Source organism: Panthera onca, chromosome A1, assembly GCF_046562875.1.
Source record: "Panthera onca isolate mPanOnc1 chromosome A1, mPanOnc1 haplotype 2, whole genome shotgun sequence".
NCBI lineage: Eukaryota > Metazoa > Chordata > Mammalia > Carnivora > Felidae > Panthera > Panthera onca.
Window position 1 is genome coordinate 224,984,583 of NC_138339.1, and position 20,493 is coordinate 225,005,075.

At 35.9% G+C, this 20,493-nt stretch overlaps 2 protein-coding genes across 19 annotated transcripts in view; one reads left to right on the forward strand and one right to left on the reverse strand.

Annotated features, from left to right (window-relative positions):
* Positions 1-13,330, forward strand: part of SUPT20H (SPT20 homolog, SAGA complex component) — a 43,575-nt gene extending 30,245 nt beyond the window's left edge. For 14 of the 18 annotated variants that reach the window (XM_060637311.2, XM_060637315.1, XM_060637309.2 and 11 more), the window contains 6 exons: positions 403-557; positions 3,167-3,222; positions 5,834-5,953; positions 10,404-10,509; positions 11,965-12,068; positions 12,824-13,330. In XM_060637311.2, coding sequence (XP_060493294.1) covers positions 403-557; positions 3,167-3,222; positions 5,834-5,953; positions 10,404-10,509; positions 11,965-12,068; positions 12,824-12,961 — 679 coding nt within the window. In that variant the 3' untranslated portion in view covers positions 12,962-13,330. The remainder of the gene's footprint in view (positions 1-402; positions 558-3,166; positions 3,223-5,833; positions 5,954-10,403; positions 10,510-11,964; positions 12,069-12,823) is intronic. The other 4 variants (XM_081795327.1, XM_081795331.1, XM_081795328.1 and 1 more) reach the window with 1 other exon arrangement.
* EXOSC8 (exosome component 8) lies at positions 13,253-20,444 on the reverse strand. The gene is made up of 11 exons (XM_060637335.2): positions 20,350-20,444; positions 19,225-19,261; positions 18,991-19,054; positions 17,928-18,001; positions 16,748-16,793; positions 15,927-16,032; positions 15,794-15,839; positions 14,992-15,088; positions 14,589-14,709; positions 14,028-14,134; positions 13,253-13,458 (listed from the first exon to the last, which is right to left on the reverse strand). The coding sequence occupies exons 1-11, from the start codon at positions 20,364-20,366 to the stop codon at positions 13,343-13,345; spliced, it is 831 nt and encodes a 276-aa protein (XP_060493318.1). The 5' UTR covers positions 20,367-20,444; the 3' UTR covers positions 13,253-13,342.
* Between the last annotated feature and the right edge of the window lie 49 nt (positions 20,445-20,493).

Here is a 20,493-nt window from a genome sequence, read left to right on the forward strand (position 1 = left end):
ACTGAAAAACAGTTTAGATGTGAGTAGAAGCTATCTCAACAAGAATGTTTTTATTTTAGGTAATGCATGTATTAGTGCACTAACACGGTATTACTTCGTATTGACCGCAGCATAGATTATCCTGTTTATTCTCAGTGATACCACCTTTTAATCCCTTAATTAATGTTTTACTCTTCCAAATTATATCTTAAACCTTGGTAAATATATGGTGCTTAGTTTTTAGATAATCTTACTGTCACTGTCTACCATAAAAATGAAACTGAGCCCCAAAGCTGATGTTTAAGACCAGAAGTAGCTACTTGTGTTTGTTTAGTAGTTTGTTTTTTTAATCCAAAGAATTACTGTGTAGTTGAGTTTTTCTTTTGTAGTGCAAGTTTAATGCTTTGTCTTATTCTCCCACAGTGGAGCCCAGGCTTTGATGAGTGGTTCAAACCCTATGCTGGGCTGTAACACTGGTGCCATAACTCCTGCAGGAATAAACCTGAGTGGCCTTCTACCCTCAGGAGGTCTGCTACCAAATGCATTGCCCGGTGCAATGCAGGCAGCTTCTCAAGCAGGTCAGAATATTGGAAATAATAACCTCTAAAAAAATTAAAGTATATGCTAATATAAAAATGTCATTGTAAGCATATTGTATACACTTAATGTCCTTATTTCTTGAAGCATTATGTCGCAGTTATTTCATTTTAAAAGCCCTTGAAGTTCTGATATTTGAATTAAAAACCATTTAACAATTCTGTGAAAAAACATGGTAAGTTTCTACAAACTCGATCTGCCTTCCAAACATAATAAATTAACCGGTTGCCTTATTGTCAGTGTAGTCCTATTCCAGGTAAAAGAAATACATTTTGCAAACTAGGTTGCATGAGAAAGGCAACAGGGAATGGCAATAAAAAGCCCAGCTTCTGGAGCCAGACTGCCTGAGTTTGAATTGCAGTTGTGCAACTTACTAACAGTGTAATCATGGGAAAGTCACCTCACTTTCCTTCTTAATAAAATGGGGAATAATTATTAATGCCTTGCCTCAGACTTGTGAAGATTAAATGAGTCGATACAGATGATGGACTTAAACTGCCTGAAACACATAAGCATTCAAAAATATTTTTTGTCCTCATCATACTTAGTAATAGTTTTATTTCAGCAGTAGTTATTGCTATTAAATGTCCTGGGAAACCGTTGTAACGACTTACAGTATTTTTTTTTTAATTTTGAAATTATTTAATTTTGAGAGGGAGAGAATGTGCAGGGGTGCAAGTTGGGGAGGGGTGAGGGGAGAAGGGGTGGACAGTATCCAAAGGTGGCTCTGCGCTGACAGTAGTGAGCCCGAGGCGGGGCTCAAACTCATGAACCATGAGATCATGACCTGAGCCAAAGTAGGACGCTCAACTGAGCCACCCAGGTGTCCCAAGTACTAATTTTTAGTGCTGTTTAAAAGAACATGTTGTTGTATCTTGGAACAATCCAGTTTCTTACTGCTGACAAAAAATTTAGCAGGAAAAACAAACTTCTAGTAAGAAAAATTTATTCTGAGTTGAGAAGTCAAACCCAAAGAATATAAACAAGGTGACACATACTGCTCTGATTTCCTAATTCTAGCTGGTGATTTCATTTTAATGTTCATAAATGTTTCTTTAGTGGCAGAAGCCCTGGAAATGGAATCAAATGTTGAAATTAGAACATTTATATTTACATATACTTCTACCAAGTAGTTACACGTGGCTCCAGATGTTAACCGTGGGGCCTGAAAGAAGTCACTTGTCTCCCTCAGTTTCATTGCTGTAAAATGGGAGTAAAAATATCTAACTTCAGATGGTACTTAAGAGAAATTAATGAAGTGATCTGAAAGTGCCTTTGGTAAGCTATTAAACATTATACAGAGGTGATCCATTTTTAAAAGAAGTTATGTCCTGTCTTTTCATGAGAATCTATAGTATGTCAATACTGTAATATTTTAGAGTGATTATGCACCTTCATTTTCGTATACAAGGCTTTGATACTATTGCCTGTGAATGTCCTGCCTCATGTCTTTTTTTAATGCAATTGTCTGCTTTAGAGGACTAGATACATTTTAAGGAGTGTTCAATTTGGTATATTTTGTTAGCAGAATGTACACATACTTTGAGACCATATGTGGCCCACAAAGCCTACTGAAAAAGTCTGCCAATCCCTGCTTTATAATCTGCTCTGTGTTGCCTCACAGATTTTTGAGAATAAATTCAGAATAACAGAACATTGTTTCCTGACTTTCAGTTTTGAGCCTTATACACAAAATTCAGTGTTGTTTAACCTTATTAATATTACCATTTATACTTGAAAAACATAGTATTTGGGTTCTCAAAGATAGGATTATTACTGTATATACGATACTTAGCATGAAAGAATTTAAATAGATGTCAATACCTGAAATGTTTTTCTGTAACAGTGATAGTTTTATTACGCAATAGTTACTACTTTCTCCAGCCAAAAGTCAAAACAGTAATAACGAAGTTATCATTTGTGAAACGATAGACTACAGAAATGCCTCGCTTTATTGCATTTTGCAGATACTGCATTTTCTTTTACAAATTGAAGGTTTGTGGCAACCCTGCATTAAGCAAAGCTGTTGATGCCATTTTTCCAATAGCATTTGTTCATTTCATACCTCTTGGTCACATTTTGGTAATTCTTGAAATATTTCAAGTCTTTTCATTATTAATTGCATTTGTTATATTCATCTGCCATCAATATGACTCGTTGAAAGCTAGGCTGATACATTTTTCGCAAAATATTTTAATTAAGGTTTGCACCTTGTGTTTTTAGACACAATGCTGTTACCCACTTAATAGACTATAATATCAACATAACTTATATTCACTGAGAAATCAGAAAATTCATTTCACTTGATCTAATGCAATATTGGCTATTGCAGTTTTGCTTCCAGACTACTGCAGTGGTCTGGAATTGAACCCCCAATATCTCAGAGTTATGCCTATAAAATGTACATGTGGTGCTCCATAGTGATGAATTTTTTTGTTGTTTTCTAACGTATTTTGAAACTATAGAAAAAATAACCATGTCTATGCAGAAAGTACTTAAAATGTTATATTCCTATACACTAACATATAAAATATTTTGAAGTGTAATAAAATTTTAATTCCCTGTTCTAACCATGAGTTTCTTTTAACAGGTGTTCCATTTGGTTTAAAAAATACTTCAAATCTCAGGCCCTTAAATCTACTCCAGGTAAATGTGAAACGCTTTTTGATTGAAGCTTTTATACTTTATATCTTTTTTAATGATGTATGTCTGATCATATGAGCATTTGAAATTTTGAAGTCCGTTTAAAATCTTCTAAGGGTGTGGTTAATTGTTGCTCTTTTTGTATGATCACATGGAAAGTGTGTAAGGAGAAAGAATCTGTATCCTGTATACCCTGCTCACTGGTTCCAGCACCCTGCCTAGTCAACTACCAAGGACTACACTTGCCTACAATAGCAGTAATCAATATACTTAGAAAATAATTCCTTTCTCAACAGACATTTTATGTGTACATTGTATGTATGACTATTTGTTTGAAGAGAGATTTTAAAATAGCCATTTGTTCTTTCCTAAGTAGAATATGATTGTTTAGCACAGTGCCAGGCACTTAATAGTCATTCAATAAATGTGTGTCAGATTAGTTTGTGTCTAATGATGAGGCGTTACTTAACATGTTGTCAGTGTCAACATATATTGAAAGTGGAGAATTTAGTACACGTTGTGAACTTAGAATATTCTGGGTGTTACGCTAAGTACTTGAAGGATGAAGTCCAATATAAAGCTACCAGGTTGGAAAATCAATAGGATTATCTACAGAGAATTTTAGATTTAGATTCTAAATGTCTGGACATAAAATAGCAGAGTTTTGGATTATTGGGAAATAAGAGAACCAGACAAATCAACCCAACCTGGTATTCAGGAATAAGAAACAAATCAGGAAATGTATTTTAAGCCAAAACTTAAAAAAATATTTCTTACACAAGATGCAGACAGTGTATTTACAGAATGTAATCACATTGGTTTATTTAGCCAGCTTTCCTGCCTGCATATTCCTTAATAGCACTAATAATAAGGAACAAGGCCACTTTATACGTTAATTATGTTTTGCTACATTTATTACCTGACATAGGAAGGAACAGTTGGCTTAGCCTATGTTCAAATTTCCAAATTTGTCTAACGATGAGCTGTACTGGGTTTAGAGATTTTGACTTACACTTTTTTTTTTTTTTTTTTTTGACTATGCAGATCTAACAGTTCTATAGTTGGGTATTTATTTGCTCAGACTTTCTCATAAGGACTTCAGTGTGCTTACACAGTAGTCCCCCATTATCCACAGGAGATAATGTTTTGAGACCCCCAGTAGATCCCTAAAACATGGGTAGTACCAAAACCCTGTATATATTGTTTTTTCTAATACATCATACTGTTAACCTTAAAGATAAAACTGTCAGGTATTTTACCAATAAAATGGGTTTATTTGGGAATAACAGAAAATTGCTATTTGGGTCAAGCAAGCTATGACAAAACCATAGGCAAGTTCAACAGATGAAGGAGAGGAATGTTATTTTATGATGGAGGAGGAAGTTGGAAAGGGTTGTTTTGAATGAAGTCCAAATGAGAAAAGTTCAGGGTAATGACAGCTTCTCTTTGGATGAGTTTCAGGGTGGTTGATTTCTTGTAGGAGATGTAGTATGCATCCCAGTAACTGTCACTGATAATTCTTTCCTGTTGAGGATTCTTTTGTTGGGGTCTTATAATTGACAATCTTCCTATAAATGACATTGAGCCTCCTAACTCTAGTTAGGCTTCCCTTTATTTTAACAGTTCCTACAATGAAGTTTAATTTATGAATTAGACACAGTAAGAGATTAACAGTAACTAATAGAACAGTTACAATAGTACAGCGTACTATTAGTTATGTAAATATGGTTCCTCTCTCAAAATATTTTATTGTACTGTACTCACCCTTCTTGTGATGTGAGATGATAAAATGCCTATGTGATGAGATGAAGGGAGGCGAATGATGTAGGCATTGTGACATAGCATTAGGCCACTTTTGACCTGACCATATCAGGAGGCTCATCGGCTTGTGGACTACAGTTGACTGTAGTAACTAAAACCGGGGAAAGCAAACCATGCATAAACGGGGACTACTATAACTTAAACCCCTATAGAATAAATGGAAAAACCATTTGTTTCCTGATGCATTTGGAAACCATAGTTTTAATTTTTAACATGGAGTTTTCTGGGTGCTTTAACAAGTGCTTTGAGGTGTTTGGTTTGGTTTGTTTTTTGGAGTATTTTAGATAATGTAACGACAGAGCAGCAAGTAGTACCTCCAAACTAAAAATATGGGTATCTAATGCACTTCCTTTACAGCTTTGAAATTCCCTACTGTGTTACATAAGAATCCATGCATGCTGGGTTTTCATAAAGCTAGAACAAATTAAAGAAGTTTTCTTAATGTGTGTCTCTGATCATCACTAGTTTCCTTTATACTTTGTAGTCATTTGATGCTGTTTTATATTGATGTGTAAGAAGAGTTCAATGTATATTTGGATAGCTAACTATTAACCTGAAGCAGATAAATACATGTTTGAGATTACTTACATATTTGAGAGCCCAAAGCCGTAGTACTTAAAAATTGTTTTTAGATTTTCTCTAAAGGCAGGGATATTGGTTTGGTTTGGTTTTTGTTCACCTGTTTTCTTCAATCCAGAGAAAAATGCCTGATACACAGTGAATGTTCCAAAGTATGTATGGAATAAAGAAATTTAAATAATACGAAATCAGCTAATTAGTTCTTCTTTAATAGCTTCCAGGTGGTTCACTCATTTTTAACACTCTGCAGCAGCAGCAACAGCAGCTTTCTCAGTTTACGCCACAGCAGCCTCAGCAGCCCACCACTTCCAGTCCTCAGCAGCCAGGAGAGCAGGTATGTACTTCCTAGCCCTCCATTGGCTTTGTCTGACAGAACTGCCAACTTTCTTTTTTTTTTTTTTTTTTTTTTTTTTGGTATATTTCAGGCATATTTGATGTGCTTTTAGTTTGTTCAAACAGTTCTTATTCTGCTTTTCTTTATTAGCAGTAGTAGTGATGAGTTACTGGGTGCCTATTTCAAATCCTCTTTCTGCTCCTATTGCCCATGCACTTTTGCCCAGTCATCAATCTTCTGTGTACAGTATTTTTTGTCTCTGTTGGAATAGAGATGTCCCTATTGTTATGAAGCTTAGGACAGAGGGAAGAGACACACAAATAAATATTTACATGTTGTTAAACAGAATGAGATTGAATAATAGCTGCAGTAAGTTAAATTAGGAGAAACTGCATGTTTTTCTGAACCTTTGCTGTACTTTGGAATGATCTGGGAACTAAAAATACTGATTTTTGGGTCCTACCGCCCCAGCGTTTTCTCTTAGTGCACAAAGATTCCCCAGTCAAGTCTTGGTTGGGTAAAAAGCTCATCCTCTAATAGACTCTCAGGAAGGGCACATTCAAAACAATTTTTCTTTATTCTTTAACTCATGAAGGATTACTTGGCTGGATAGAAAAATTGATTTGCATTTGTTTTTTAATTGTGATAAAATACACGTAATACATAATTTGCTGTTTTCAGTCATTTTAAACGTACATCTTAAGTAGTGTTAAGTATACTTATATTGTCATGCACCAATCTCCAGAGCATTTTCATCTTGCAAAACTGAAACTCTGTGTCCATTAGACAATAATTCCCTAATTCCCTTCCCGAGTCCTGACAACTACTTTGTTTCTCTGTGTTTGACTGCTGTAGACAGTATTTGTCTTTTGGTGACTGGCTTATTTCACTACCGTCATGTCCTCCAGGTTCATCCGTGTTTTAGTGTGTCAGGATTTCTGTACTTTTTAAGGCTGAATAATATTCCATTGTGGAATTCCATTGTGGATATTCCATAGATCTCGAGATACCTGTACACACCCACACATTTTGTTTCTTCCATCTGTCAGTGGACACATGAATTGCTTCCATCATTTGGCGGTGATAAATACTGCTGTGAACATGGGTGTACAAATAGCTCTTCAAGTCCCTGCTTTCAGTTCTTGTGGATAATCCCCAGGAGTAGGATTTTTAATTTTTGAGGGACCTGCACACTGTTTTCCATAAGGCTATACGATTTTATATTCTCCACAGCAGTGCACAAAGTTTGTTTCTCCACATCCTAACAGGTTTCAACACTTGTTATTTTCTGGGCTTTTTTAAAATAGTAGCCATCCTAATAGATGTGAGGTAATCTCTCCTTGTGATTTGTGTTTCCCTAATGATTAGTGCTGTTGAACATCTTTTCATGTATTGCTCTCATCATTTATATATCTTCTTTGGAGAAATGTTTACTCAGCTCCTTTCGCCCATTTTTTAAATCAGGTTTTTTGGGGGTTTTGTTGTTCGTGAGTTACAGAAATTCTTATTAATCCTTTATCAAGTACGTAATTTGCACATACTTTCTTCTACTCCATGGGTCGCTTTTTCACTCTTTTGATTATCTTTTGATGCCCAGAAGGGTTTAATTTTGATGTAGTCCCCACTTACCTATTTTTACTTTTGCTGCTTGTGTTTTTGGTATGTCATATTGAAATCTTTGCCAGATCAAGTGTTGTGAAGCTTTTTTCTTCTGAGAGTTCTATAGTTTTAATTTGTTGAAAATGCTGCCCACTGTTCACTTGCTTTGTAGGTTTTTGGAAAGTCTGACACTAGTTACAATTACCTTGCTGTTTGTTGTAAGTCAACTGCAGAATATTGCCTAGAAACCCTGAAAATTTGTTTTTATCTTTAAAGTCTGAAACTGTCAGAATTTATCTTTCCATCCTTTCCTGTGGGCCCTTTTAATGTGTATCTTCAGGTCTTTATTTCTGGAATAATTTCCTGCATTGTAGTTTTAATTTGCTCCTTTTTTCCTAGTTTCTTAAGGTAGGAGCTTAGATTATTGAGTTGCAGCCTTTCTTTTCTAAAATAAACAGTGTTATAAATTTCTTTCTCCAGTAGTGTTTGAGCTGCTTTCCAGAAATTTTGATGTATGTGCTTTCATTTTCATTCATCAGAGAGAATTCTGTAATGTCCCTCATGAATTCTTTGTTAAGTCCATGGGTTGTTTAGATGTGTGCAATTTGATTTCCACATATTTGAGAATTTTCCAGATAACTTTCTGTAATTGCTTCCTATTTTAATTCCATTGTGTTGCGAAAACATGTATTTTTCAGTTCTCTCAAGTTTTTTGAGTTTTTCTTTTTGATGATCTTGTGGTTTTTGTCTTACAGTTCTGTTTAACACTGTAGGGTGTTTTTTTTAGGAGAAGTTGTGCTAGTTGGGTGGAAGTTTTGGGGAGTTATATTTGGGGAGTTTTCCTTTGTTTTAGGATAGATTTGTTATAGAAGTAATGTAATCTGTTTTTCTTATTCCTATTCATTTCATGAGCAGAGTTCCAAGTTCAAGAGGGTCCTCTTCTGTCAGTTCTGTGCTCTTCTGTGCAGTATCTAGGGAAGTCCCTTGAAGATAAATGTCTTCATTTACAAAAACATTACAACGTTTTTGAAATGTTTGAATTAATGTTGTTTACTAAAATGTTATTTCAAACACTATTTTTGGTGGTACCAAAGTCTTTCAGAACAAAAGTTTTTAGTTTTGGTGATGTCTGAGTTATCAGTTTATTTCTTTTATAGACTATGCTTTATGTATTATGTCTAGGAATGCCTCACCTGACCCTAGACCCCAAAGATTTTCTCCCATGTTGTCTTCTAACACCTTTATAACTTTTCATTTAAATCTGTGATCCATTTGCAGTCAATTTTTGTGTCAGGTATAAGACTTAGGTCCACATTGGTGGGGGGCAAAGAGGGAACATTGTCCAATTTCTACAGCACTGTTTGTTGAAAACGCCATCTTCATAGGTTTAATTACTTTTGCACCTTTGTAAAGATGTATTTGCATGGCTCTTTGTATTCTCTATTCTTTTCCACTTATCTATGTTTCTGTCCCTGTGCTGGTACCACACTGTCTTGATCTGTGTAAGCTATATGGGAAATCTTAAAATCAGGCAAAGGTTTTCCTCCTATTTTGTTTTTCAAAATTGCTTAGCTATTCCAGATCTTTTGCCTTTACGTACAAATTTTATTTAAAAAAAAAAAAAAATTTTTTTTAACGTTTATTTATTTTTGAGACAGAGACAGAGAATGAACGGGGGAGGGTCAGAGAGAGAGGGAGACACAGAATCTGAAACAGGCTCCAGGCTCTGAGCGCGGGGGGAGACACAGAATCTGAAACAGGCTCCAGGCTCTGAGTGCGGGGCTCGAACTCATGGACCGTGAGATCATGACCTGAGCCGAAGCCAGACGCTTAACCGACTGAGCCACCCAGACGCCCCTACATACAAATTTTAGAATTATCCTGTCTATAGATAAGGGGCGGGGGGGGCAGGGGAGGAAAAATGGGATTTTTAAAGAAATTGAATTTAAACCCATACGTCAGTTTGAGAGTGACTTTACCATCTTTACTGTGTGAATTTTCTAGTCCATGAACACGGAACTGTCTCTACCTAAGCCAAAATCAGCTACCTTTCAGCATATAAGTCCTATATATGTTTTGTAGATTTATACCAAAGTGGGTTTTTGTTTTTGTTTTTTTGAGTTGTAAATGGTAGGTACTTCTTTAAATTTCAGGTTTCCACATGTTCACTAATAGTATATAAAATTTATTTTTGTATGTTGATCTTATATTCTGAAATCTTACTGAACTAACTCATTTATTAGTTTTAGGAGCTTTTTTGTAAATTCTTTATGATTTTCCTTTTAGATAGTCATGCCATTTGCAAATAAAGACAGTTTTCTTTTTTTGTCTCTTTATTTCCTTTTTTCATTGTGATCATTAGAAATTCTGGTACTTAAAAGGAAAGAAAGAAATTCTAGAACTACATTGCAAAGAGTTTTAAGCTTTAAAAAATAGTTTTGATGAAGCTTTATAGAAAGCTTAGGAATTATTAATACAGCATCAAACAAACCAATAAAGAATCAATTCTGGGAAATTAGGTTGGTTTTTTTTTTTTTGTTTTTTTTTTTTTTTTTGCTTTCAAAATATGACGACATACTGGAGTGCCAGTAGTAAGACAGCATGTGACTCTTGATCTTTGGGTCATGATGTCATGCCCCATATTGGGCATAGAGCTTATTTGAAAATTAAAAAGAAATAGCACATTTTTATTCTTGCTAATTCTAAATATGTTTGAAATATTTTTTTATGTTATTCTTTTTACAAGATGTAGTCTTAATGTTGGTATTTTTCCTCGTACAAGAAAAAAAAATTTTCACTGATTCAAATTGTTTTTCTTTCTGTACAAGTCATGTATCATTTTTTAATTCAGGGTTCTGAACAAGGTTCTACCAGTCAAGAACAGGCCTTATCTGCTCAGCACGCTGCTGTTATTAACCTTGCTGGAGTAGGAAGTTTCATGCAGTCACAGGCAGCTGGTTGGTATCTTCATACCTTCGTATGTTGAATTTACTAAAAATAACTGATCACTTTGGGGATCTCACTCAGTATTTTAATTTTCCTTCTGTTACAAACAGTGACTGGGGAAAAAATGTATCCTATTTAATGCATGAAGTATTAAGTCAATTGATAGCCGTCTGAGTTTTTTTTAATTTGACAGTTGATTTTTACCAACATACATTAACAGCAGTTGTGTTTTACTCACATTACAGTTTGTTAGCAAAATTTTATACAATTACCCAACTTACTAGGAAGCTACCAAAGCTATTAAGTCTTCAGTTCTTCTGAGTTATTATTGAGACTGCATTTTTCTCGATTGCATAATCTTTTGAATCATTTTGGTAGCTTGCAGTTGCGTGAATTAAGACTTAATGGTCAGAAATAACTTTATAAGCCACTTTTACCATCAGTTAAAAAAAAAAGTTGAGATTATCCTAAATAACTGTTCACCACTTCTGGCAATAAATGGTGAACCAAAGATTTACCTCTAATGAAAATATCTTGTCACTTAAAGACAGTAATTATAACTTTGCATTTAATTAAAATCACGAAGCCACATGTGTAAGTAACCTATGATAGAGTTTGAGTATTGAGTAAATGAACATACCATCAACATTTCGAATTGTCATTGGGCTCACTGTCCTATCTATATACAACTCCCAGTGTCTGAATTTAGAGTAAGCAAGGTCTTACATAATGTCCTATTTACAGCTGGTGAATTTCCAGATGGAAATTTGTGACCATAAACCTTTTAGCACCCAAGTTATAAATTTCCTAAAATGGCTGTCGTATACTTTATTGGAAAGAATCTAGGCTGAAAAATCATCGAATGTTTGTAGCATTAGCCCTGCCAATGATTACTTTTGATTACATTTTGGCCTGGAATTTCATCTGTACATTGAGAGGGTTGAACTGATTACTCTGGCCCCACTCAGCTTGGAAAGAAATGGAATAATGAATGCAGTCTCAGTTAATCACCATTGTTAGTAGTGTAGTCTAAACTCATTGCAGCATCTTTTGTTTAAAGCACTGGTCCACCAGTTTCATCAGACTAGTAGATTGGACTTCTCCCACCCCTTTTCCTACTTCACTGACTATATTTTAAAGTACATACTGTATTTTACATTTTGCAAGAAAGCCTTCTCAACAAAGTAGCACTAATATCAAATTTCATTGAAATTTAAGAGGAGGGATACAGTGCTTTGTCACGTGGGCACTCCCTTCCCTTTTATATCCAGGAGATTTTATAATCATTGGTACCCTCAACTAACAGGAGACTATACTAAATTTATTCTGAAATGTCTGTGATTTGATACTTAAGATTAATCATACTGATAACTTTTCTATTATTTCATTTTCTGTGTTGTCCTTTTCTAACCCTGGTAGCCTTCAAACTTTTTGACTGGCCTGCTTTCCCCTTCTCCTCTCTGTAGTGTTGTCTCAGCTTGGCTCTGCCGAGAACAGACCTGAGCAAAGCCTTCCTCAGCAGAGATTCCAGCTCTCCTCTGCCTTTCAACAGCAGCAGCAACAGATACAAGTAATCCAGCAACTTCACTCTGATTACATTTTTAAAGATACTCTGCTCCAAAAGTACCTTAACATACCTTTAGTTTTATTTTACTGTCTTTTAAGACTATAAGGTAGTAGATAAATAATTTAGCAAATTTTACTTCAAAGTCTGACATTTTAGCTAGTCAGCTTGGAGCACGGAACATAATTTGTACATTTAAGCCATACTCTTCCTAATTTAAAATCTCTCATGAAGTGCTGGTGGCACAATAACCTACATTTTGTAGTTTCCAGTAGATTTTGAAACAGCTGTTAAGTGCCAAAGGTTAACTTTTTGATACTGTACTGCAGAAAAAGGCAAGTATACCAGTGTTCCTGTTAGTAAATGTCATACCTGTTTTAGGAAAATGTTATTCCAGGATTGTAGGAAGTCAGCGTATTATAGTTGATTCTCTGATATGCAGGGTGGTTTTATATTGCTATAAACTATCCTACAACAAAACAGTGTAACTGAAGTTGCTGAGTTACTATAATATAGACTGGCGGGGCAAAGTAACAGAAATATTTTTAAAGTTTACCAAGAACCATTTTTAAAGCCCTCAGCAGGCTTCTGTGCCACTGGTGCTGTTTGACTGTGCATTGTCTCAGTGTGGTATAGTCCCTTTTCGTTATCTTGGTGCTTTCTCCCTTTCAGTTTTGTTGTTTTCATCTCTCAGGAAAAGCACCTTTCCATACCTGCCTACACTTAACGTAACTTGACTTTTTTCTCCCTCCCTTCTGCAGCAGTTGCGATTCTTGCAGCATCAAATGGCTATGGCAGCAGCAGCAGCACAAACAGCTCAGCTACATCGTCATCGGCATACAGGCAGCCAGTCAAAAAGTAAAATGAAGAGAGGCACGCCAACCACTCCAAAATTCTGAGTCTTGCTTTTTTTTCTTTTTTAAAACCATTAAGAGCATTGAATCAAAAGGATTCTGAGTTTCTACTTCATTTTTTGGTTTTGTTTTTTTTAAATGTCAGTATTTTACATTGCTAGATGTACAAACTTTATACAGAAGCACAACCCTAGCATTTTTAAGTAAAAACAGGGAGATGGTTTAATGAACCATTAGGGTTGGTTTGCCTAAGTTACTGCTTTTTAAAAATGGTTTCACTGTACATAATACATGTGGAAGTGACCTAAGAAATACTAGAAACATCTTTCAGAAGAATGTAGTTTGATATTTATTTAGTATAAAAGGTTTGTGCACAGTGTAACAAATACAGTTTTTACAAATCCGTTTTGAAAATGTGGTGGTGGTTTATTTGGGTTTCATACTCTTAATTACTTCATCCATTAGCTTTTTTACTTCTTTGTGTCTGGTAACTGCTCGGCTCATACAGTCCTGAAGTTTAGCTCCAGTCAGCCCACTTCCACCTGAAAAAGTGTTGGCACAACACTTTTAAGATGTTTTACTTATAAAAAATCAATATCAAGTTATAAAACAAAAAATTCAATAATGCAAGCCAGTGAGACTCTCAAGATTTGAGGTTTTGTTTTAACAAGACCTGCAAATGATTCTGATGCATACCTTAAGAACCATGGTAGACATACATATAGAAATGTAAGGAATTTGAGATAACCAAGAAACCACAGTAACTTGTATTAGCAAACAACAAAACATTCCATTTGGCCCTCTCTAATACAAAGAAGCTCACATTGAGTTTTTACTTTACTTTACATGTTAAAGGACTGAATGGGGGGGGTGGGAGCACCTAGGTGACTCAGTTGGTTAAGCATCCTTAACCAACTTCAGGTCATGATCTCATGGTTCATGAGTTTGAGCCCCACCCCACATTGGGGCTCTGTGCTGACAGCTCAGAGCCTGGAGCCTGCTTCGGATTCTGTGTTTCCCTCTCTCTCTACCCCTCCTCCACTTGGACTCTGTCTCTCAAAAATAAACATTAAAAAAAAAAAAATTAAAGGACTGAATGGAAGGAACATACCTGGTTTGTGAAGACAACATAGTTTGCCTTCCTCATCCATTACTACTGTTAAGGTTCCTGTTGCCAGATGTTCCTCCTCTCCAGTAGGGTCAACTATGAGCAGAGTGCTATTTAAAAAAAAAAAGTATAAATTATCAATCCACGGAACAAATTTCATTTGCAAAGAATAAAATCACTACTTGCCTTTTAGCTTAGGTATTAATGTCAGATACAAACACTAGAAAGAACTGTTAGGAAACCAGAAAAGTTAATAGCAACCTAATATTCTACTACTTGTTAGAATCTTTAATACCCGTAGTAAATACAGAAGGTAGCCTAAGGTAAATCTGAAATAATTGAAGGTTAATTACACAGGAATAAGGAAATCAAGGAACAGGTAGGGAGAGCTGAAAGTGTAAGTGTTAGCTGATAATTCTGCAGGGACAACAGCTATAAATCTAGGTGTCCAAGGCAAACTAGGATGTATGGTCAGCTTAGGCACTTCCTGAAAAGTTAGAAAGCTGAGTAACAGTCCATAATTACCTTGAATACACAATATTTTTAGACATTTGATTAACTTACTCATCAAATACAGCAAAAGAAGTTGCAACTGGATGAGTTCTAATATTCAAATAACTTTTCTTCTTTAAATTAACTTCTGCTAAGGCAGTTTCTTCATTTATAGTAACTTCTGGTAGCTGTACTAGAAAAGGCAAATATGTGAAGTAAATCACTATAGTTTAATAAACACAGCTTTCTATGCTTTGTTAATTCACTTTTCCCTCATTAAATTGTCTAGAAATATTCTTTTTAAAAAAATTATCTTAGGATAATTAAGGTAAATTTAGTGGATATAAACATGGTTTTTAATTTAGAAACATCACTAAATTTTAACAAAAAACCTTTAAAAAGTTTATTGATAACGTTTAACAGAAAATATCCTGATATATAAAAAGGAATATTCCCTTTTATTAAAGTTGCTTACCATTTTTTAAAGCTGCTAACAAAGCAAATGTACAGGCATCCAAGATGTTCCCATCATAGTCCAGGCAAATGATATCACAGTACAGAACCCAAGAAAGCTAAAACAGAGTTTACAGAGTGTAAATTACAGCCTTCCGATGGTTAGAACATGCTATTTCAACTTAAAACCACACAGAACCCTTGGGTAGACCAGCATGATAACCTTCAAGGCTCAAAAACTTAAAAACTTTACGAAGTACACAACCAGTAACCAAACATAGTAGACAGGTCTGGTAAAAGCTGGCATTTAACTATCAAGCTGTCAGGTAACAACATCTACATTTCCATCAAGGTCGACAGAAACAAATTAGCAGATGAAGGAAATGCTTTTGAAAGTTCCAAATGAAACCCAAAATGTACTTTCCCACAAATACAAAAAGCCTCTACGTCCTATTCAACTTAGTTCTAACTTTTAAACAGACTTAAAATTTATAGTGTAGATTTACCCTAAACACGTTGGCTGATCAGATATTAATACTCTATATGGAATAAACAGTGGACTCATTATGTGTTAAAAGTTACCTCAGCTCAAAAAGTAGCTCGCAATCAGGTAATAAATTAAGTTGATTTTTTTTTTTTTTTATAAACCACATAGTTTATTTAGATGTTACAGAGTAAGCCTGATTTTTTTTTTTAAGCTGAATTCCAGCTTAAGACATTCGTATCTGAGGCCACTGTGGTCTACTATTTTAATTCCCCTGTTCTCTTCCCACAAAAACCAATTCAGAATTAATAAAACCTCATAGCTGCTTTATTCATCTTACCTTTCCTGGAGAAATGCATAAGTCCTCTTTCTGAATTATCTGTGAACTTGATTTAATAATAAAGTACAATAAATTAAAGGTCAACAATTATCTGAAAATGAATGACAGTCAAATGTTATCATAATGATCTTACTTTTCAATGACATCTGCAATGAACTGGCTAGCCACTTGGGCCTCTTCTCCAGGAGGTCCAGACCGAAATCTCGACGAACACAGAGGTGGTAGATCCACATTAGGAACTGAAAGAAACACTGCAGCTATGAACTAAACTTCACCTCTGGTTTATGGAAGTCTTAAAGACATTATTAATCCACTGCAAAGGTGACGGTGGTCAAAGCTAGGATTGGCCAAGTGGAAAACACTGTAACACATCATTTCGTTTTTGGTCTAAGATTCTTAGGCTTAGATAAAATAAAATTTACATTTTCCAACTTTTTTTCTCACACAAATAATACCAAAAAAATACAAAGCATTTATTAAGGCCTCAATCATCCTAAATCCTTCAGAAAAATATTTTTAACAAAATACTTCAATCTGTAACAGTACATAGCACTCTACTCATTACCCAGCTGCCTGCATTTTTAAAATGTCGGTTCCTACCATAAAAAACAGATGGTCGAAGGCAAGAAGAAAATTGCATAGTGGTATAAATGAATCTTTATGGAAACATAAACGTTTGTAATTGCAACTCTCCTAAGATTTTTATTTTCTTGGTTGACATCTGAATATATAAACAACTGATCATAGTTGAAAATTTTACAGAATTCTCTATCTTGCTATTAGGCTATCTTCTAAACAATACAGAAAACTTTTCAGCAATGTCTGCTTCATTTCTGTGTATTTTTGAATCATAAATTTTCTTCAGCTCAACTACTAGGACTTAACACTAGCATTAAGATCAGAATTAAATGTATTAGAGTAATTGTATTAAAATTACAAAACCATTTAACTTACCAACATATCCTTTATCAGGGGCATCTGTTGGTGGTGCTGTAAATTCCTATAGAAGCAAACACACTTCCTATGAAAGACGCTACTCAAATTGTGAAGACAGTTTTAGCAATCACTTGGAGAACCCTTCAGCAAAGACCACCTTAGCTAGTTAACTACAAGAGCATCTACTATGCTTTGGGAGTCATCAGGCTACATGGACACTGGAGCCAATCCTCACATTAGGTCTGCAAGATAAAAAGGCAGGATGACATAGCTGCCTACACTTTTAGTGCTACCAAAATTACCTGGGCTCAGAAAAAATAATAATAAAAAAAAAAATAATTACCTGGGCTCTTTATAAATACATATTGAGTTTCTGCACCACCCTCTTCCAATCATTTAGTAACCAAAAACTCAACAGTGCAGTATACTGGAAAAAGTACATGCTTTGGAGTCGAAGTTATATCTAAGCTCTAGTTATGATATGTTCCTGGACAAGTCACATATAAATGATTGTTTATCATTTATGATTGTTTATGATTGTTCTCAAATGGTTGTTCTCATGATTAAACCGGTAATTTTGTAATAAAGCACCTAATTTAAGGTGTCTGGAACACAACAGGTACTCAGTAAATAGTAGCTCTTACTCCCTCAAACTTTTCTTTTGAGCAATTTCAATTTGCACAGATTAAATGGCTAACAGGAGGTCACCAAAAATCCCTTTCTCAACCAAATTCTTAAAAACTTAAAAGCAGTGAGGATTTAAAAAATTGTTTCATTTCAGAGGTGCCTGCATGGCTCAGTGGATTAAGCATCTGGCTCTTGATCTCAGCTCAGGTCGTGATCTCATGGTTCATGGGTTCAAGCCCCACATCAGGCTCTGTGCTCACAGCGGAGAGCCTGCTTGGGATTCTGTCTGTCCCTCTCTCTCTCTGCCCCTCCCCCACTCATTCTCTCTCTCCCTCTCTCTCTCTCAAAATAAATTTTAAAAAATAGTTTCATTTCAGTCCATCTGACAAATGTTCATAAAAGTCATTAGACTTTGAGTATTATCAAAGGTGAAAGCTCTTGGAAAATGAAAAATACTAAAAAACTGACAGCTGACTGCCTAATCAACAGAATTATCAGTGTAAATTACAATCTAACAAGTATATGAAGCTAATTCGGTAATTCAAATCTCAGTAAGATATATTAAACCTACCGCCTTAATTCCACAAATTACTGTCGTATTTCCCAGCTTCACTAAAGCAGAACCATCTGCAGTACTAATTGAACCTGGAAAGATAAGCAAAATTAAAGAGTTCATAGAAAGTTTTCCTTTTCTACATATAATTCTTCTTGCTATGTATCTCAGTTTCTTACTAAAATGTATTCATACCTCAAGCCCTTTTTAAGTAATGTAACTATTTAAAATTACTGTTTTAGGAATTACTCACCTGTCCTTGAATTTGAGTTAATCATTTCGTTCAGTCACAGAACTGTTGTACAGATAAAAATCTCTTAACACAAAATAATTGGATTCCCTTAGATATAGAATTCGGCTGAAATACCGTTTAAATGGCTCTGACTAAAACTTAGGAATGTCATACAGGTTAAACTGGAAAATTCTGTGTTTGCAACAGAAAGTTTAGTAAGTATAAGACATACGAGAAAACCATGTCTTGTGGGGCATCTGGGTTGCTCAGTAGGTTGAGCATCAGATTCCTGGTCTCGGCTCTGGTCAATCTCCTCATGAGATGTTGAGCCCCACATCTGGCTCTGTGCTGACAGCGCCTGACAAGGCAGAGCCTGCTTGGGGCTCTCTCTCTCCCTCTCTCTCTGCCCCTCCCGACTCTCTCTCTCCGACATTAAAAAGAAGAGAAAAAAAGGAAAAGAAAACGGGGCACCTGAGTGGCTCAGTCCGTTGAGCACTGGACTTCAGCTCAGGTCATGATCTCGTGGTTGGTGAGTTCAAGCCCCACACTGGGCTCTGTGCTGACAGCCTGGAGCCTGCTTGAGATTCTGAGTCTCCCTCTGTCTCTACCCCTCCCCTGCTCACACTCTGTCTCTCTCTCTCTCTCTCTCTCTCAAAAATAAACATTTTAACAAAGAAAACCATGTCTTGGAGATTTTGAAGGAAGGAACACTTCAAATTTTAAAAAGATCAATTGAGACGATAGTTTAAAAAAAAAAACTTTACAAATAAAAATACTAGCATAAAAAAAAAAAAAACAAGAAAAATACTGAAGCAACTTCATTCTATCTGAGAACTGAGAATACCTCACCTATGTTCACAGTTGTGGTTCTGAATTCACCAAGTTCTCTTCCATCTGGACGGCAGTTCTCTTTCTAAATAAACACATTTACATGAAAGGAGATTACATCTACATTTGTATTTTACACACACCAGGGAAAACACATTAAGCCTCATAAATTCATATAAGTCAATTTCCAAAGAGGCACCTGATAACTGTTATCAAAAGATACAATACAACCTGTACAAAACCAGCTTTACTCACCAGAAATCTCCTGTAATACTCCAGGGGTTCCACAGTTCTGAAACATGGAATCATATATCGAGGTAAGTTAATGCATTTTAACATAAATCCCGAAACTGGCAAAGATCTTAATGTGATCATGCAGCATAAACCTCCCCAGTTTGTAACTAAGTTTCTTTCATGAATTCTGATGTTTACTTTGCCAGCTAGGACTCTCCCCGTAGCAATCACACTCAACTGCTGTCCTTAACTCTACCTTAAACAATCACAGGTTGGAGCCCAAAACCTTTGGACATCTTTAATATATCCAGTTGTTAAAATATTAATAATGTCAGTTTCGCTCCGAGGCATAAGAAAAAAAAGTATTCGCACTATCCTGTAACTGAAATTTAGCATGTTCTTCAATTATGACTATAGGCAATAATGAAATAATGAATTATGCCTTCATTAAAATATTAGTGCCTGCAACTTTAACAACCACAGAGATTAAACGTTTTCGTTTTACTTTGGAGTTGTCGAAGATTGTGTGCGAACTCGTTACTTTGAAATTCCAGTTGTTACTATACTCCCCACTAGATCTTGTTTAAGAAAGTTCATTTCGAAAAGCGTATATTTATCACTCTATCAAGAACTCAGAGTTTATACAAATAGAAAACTGTGTCAACATAATTGTTTTCCTTTGGAATCTTCTATATCTTATCCATTTAAAAACTTGACTCTGAGGACAATCTACAGGCTTCACCACACTGGCACAAAAGAGGCTTAAGTAAAACCTTCCGAACAAGGCACAGTCTTTTAGAAATCAATCAAGGAGAGGGAGAATAGGGTGGCATGTGGTTCTGATACAACACTTTTTCAAATATTTATGACGGTGTCTGGTGGGGCCGCGCGTCCACTACACAAGCGCTTGCAGCCGATACTGAACTCTGTACACAGTCCCTTCCATCTCCCCTCTCACTGCGGGAAAGCCCGCTTTCCCTTCACTACGACCACCTCCAGGTCCTTCCGCCCGTCGCCTGCTTCCGTTAGAAAAAGGAGTGGGAAAATGGCAGGGTGGCCTCCAGGTGAAAAAATCCCAGCGAAGGGTTAAAGGAAGCCTCCATCCGCCAGGATACAAACACGCGCCCGCGGGCCGCCGACACTCACTTGAACCCGGCCGCCATCTTCCCGCCCGCGCGCGTGCGCCTGCGCAGAGCAACGCCGCGCCTCGCGACCGCTCGCCTACACCGCCTCCAAACTTTCGACAAGGACGCCTGCGCTCTCCTCCCGCTGCCTGAGACGCAGCCGGCT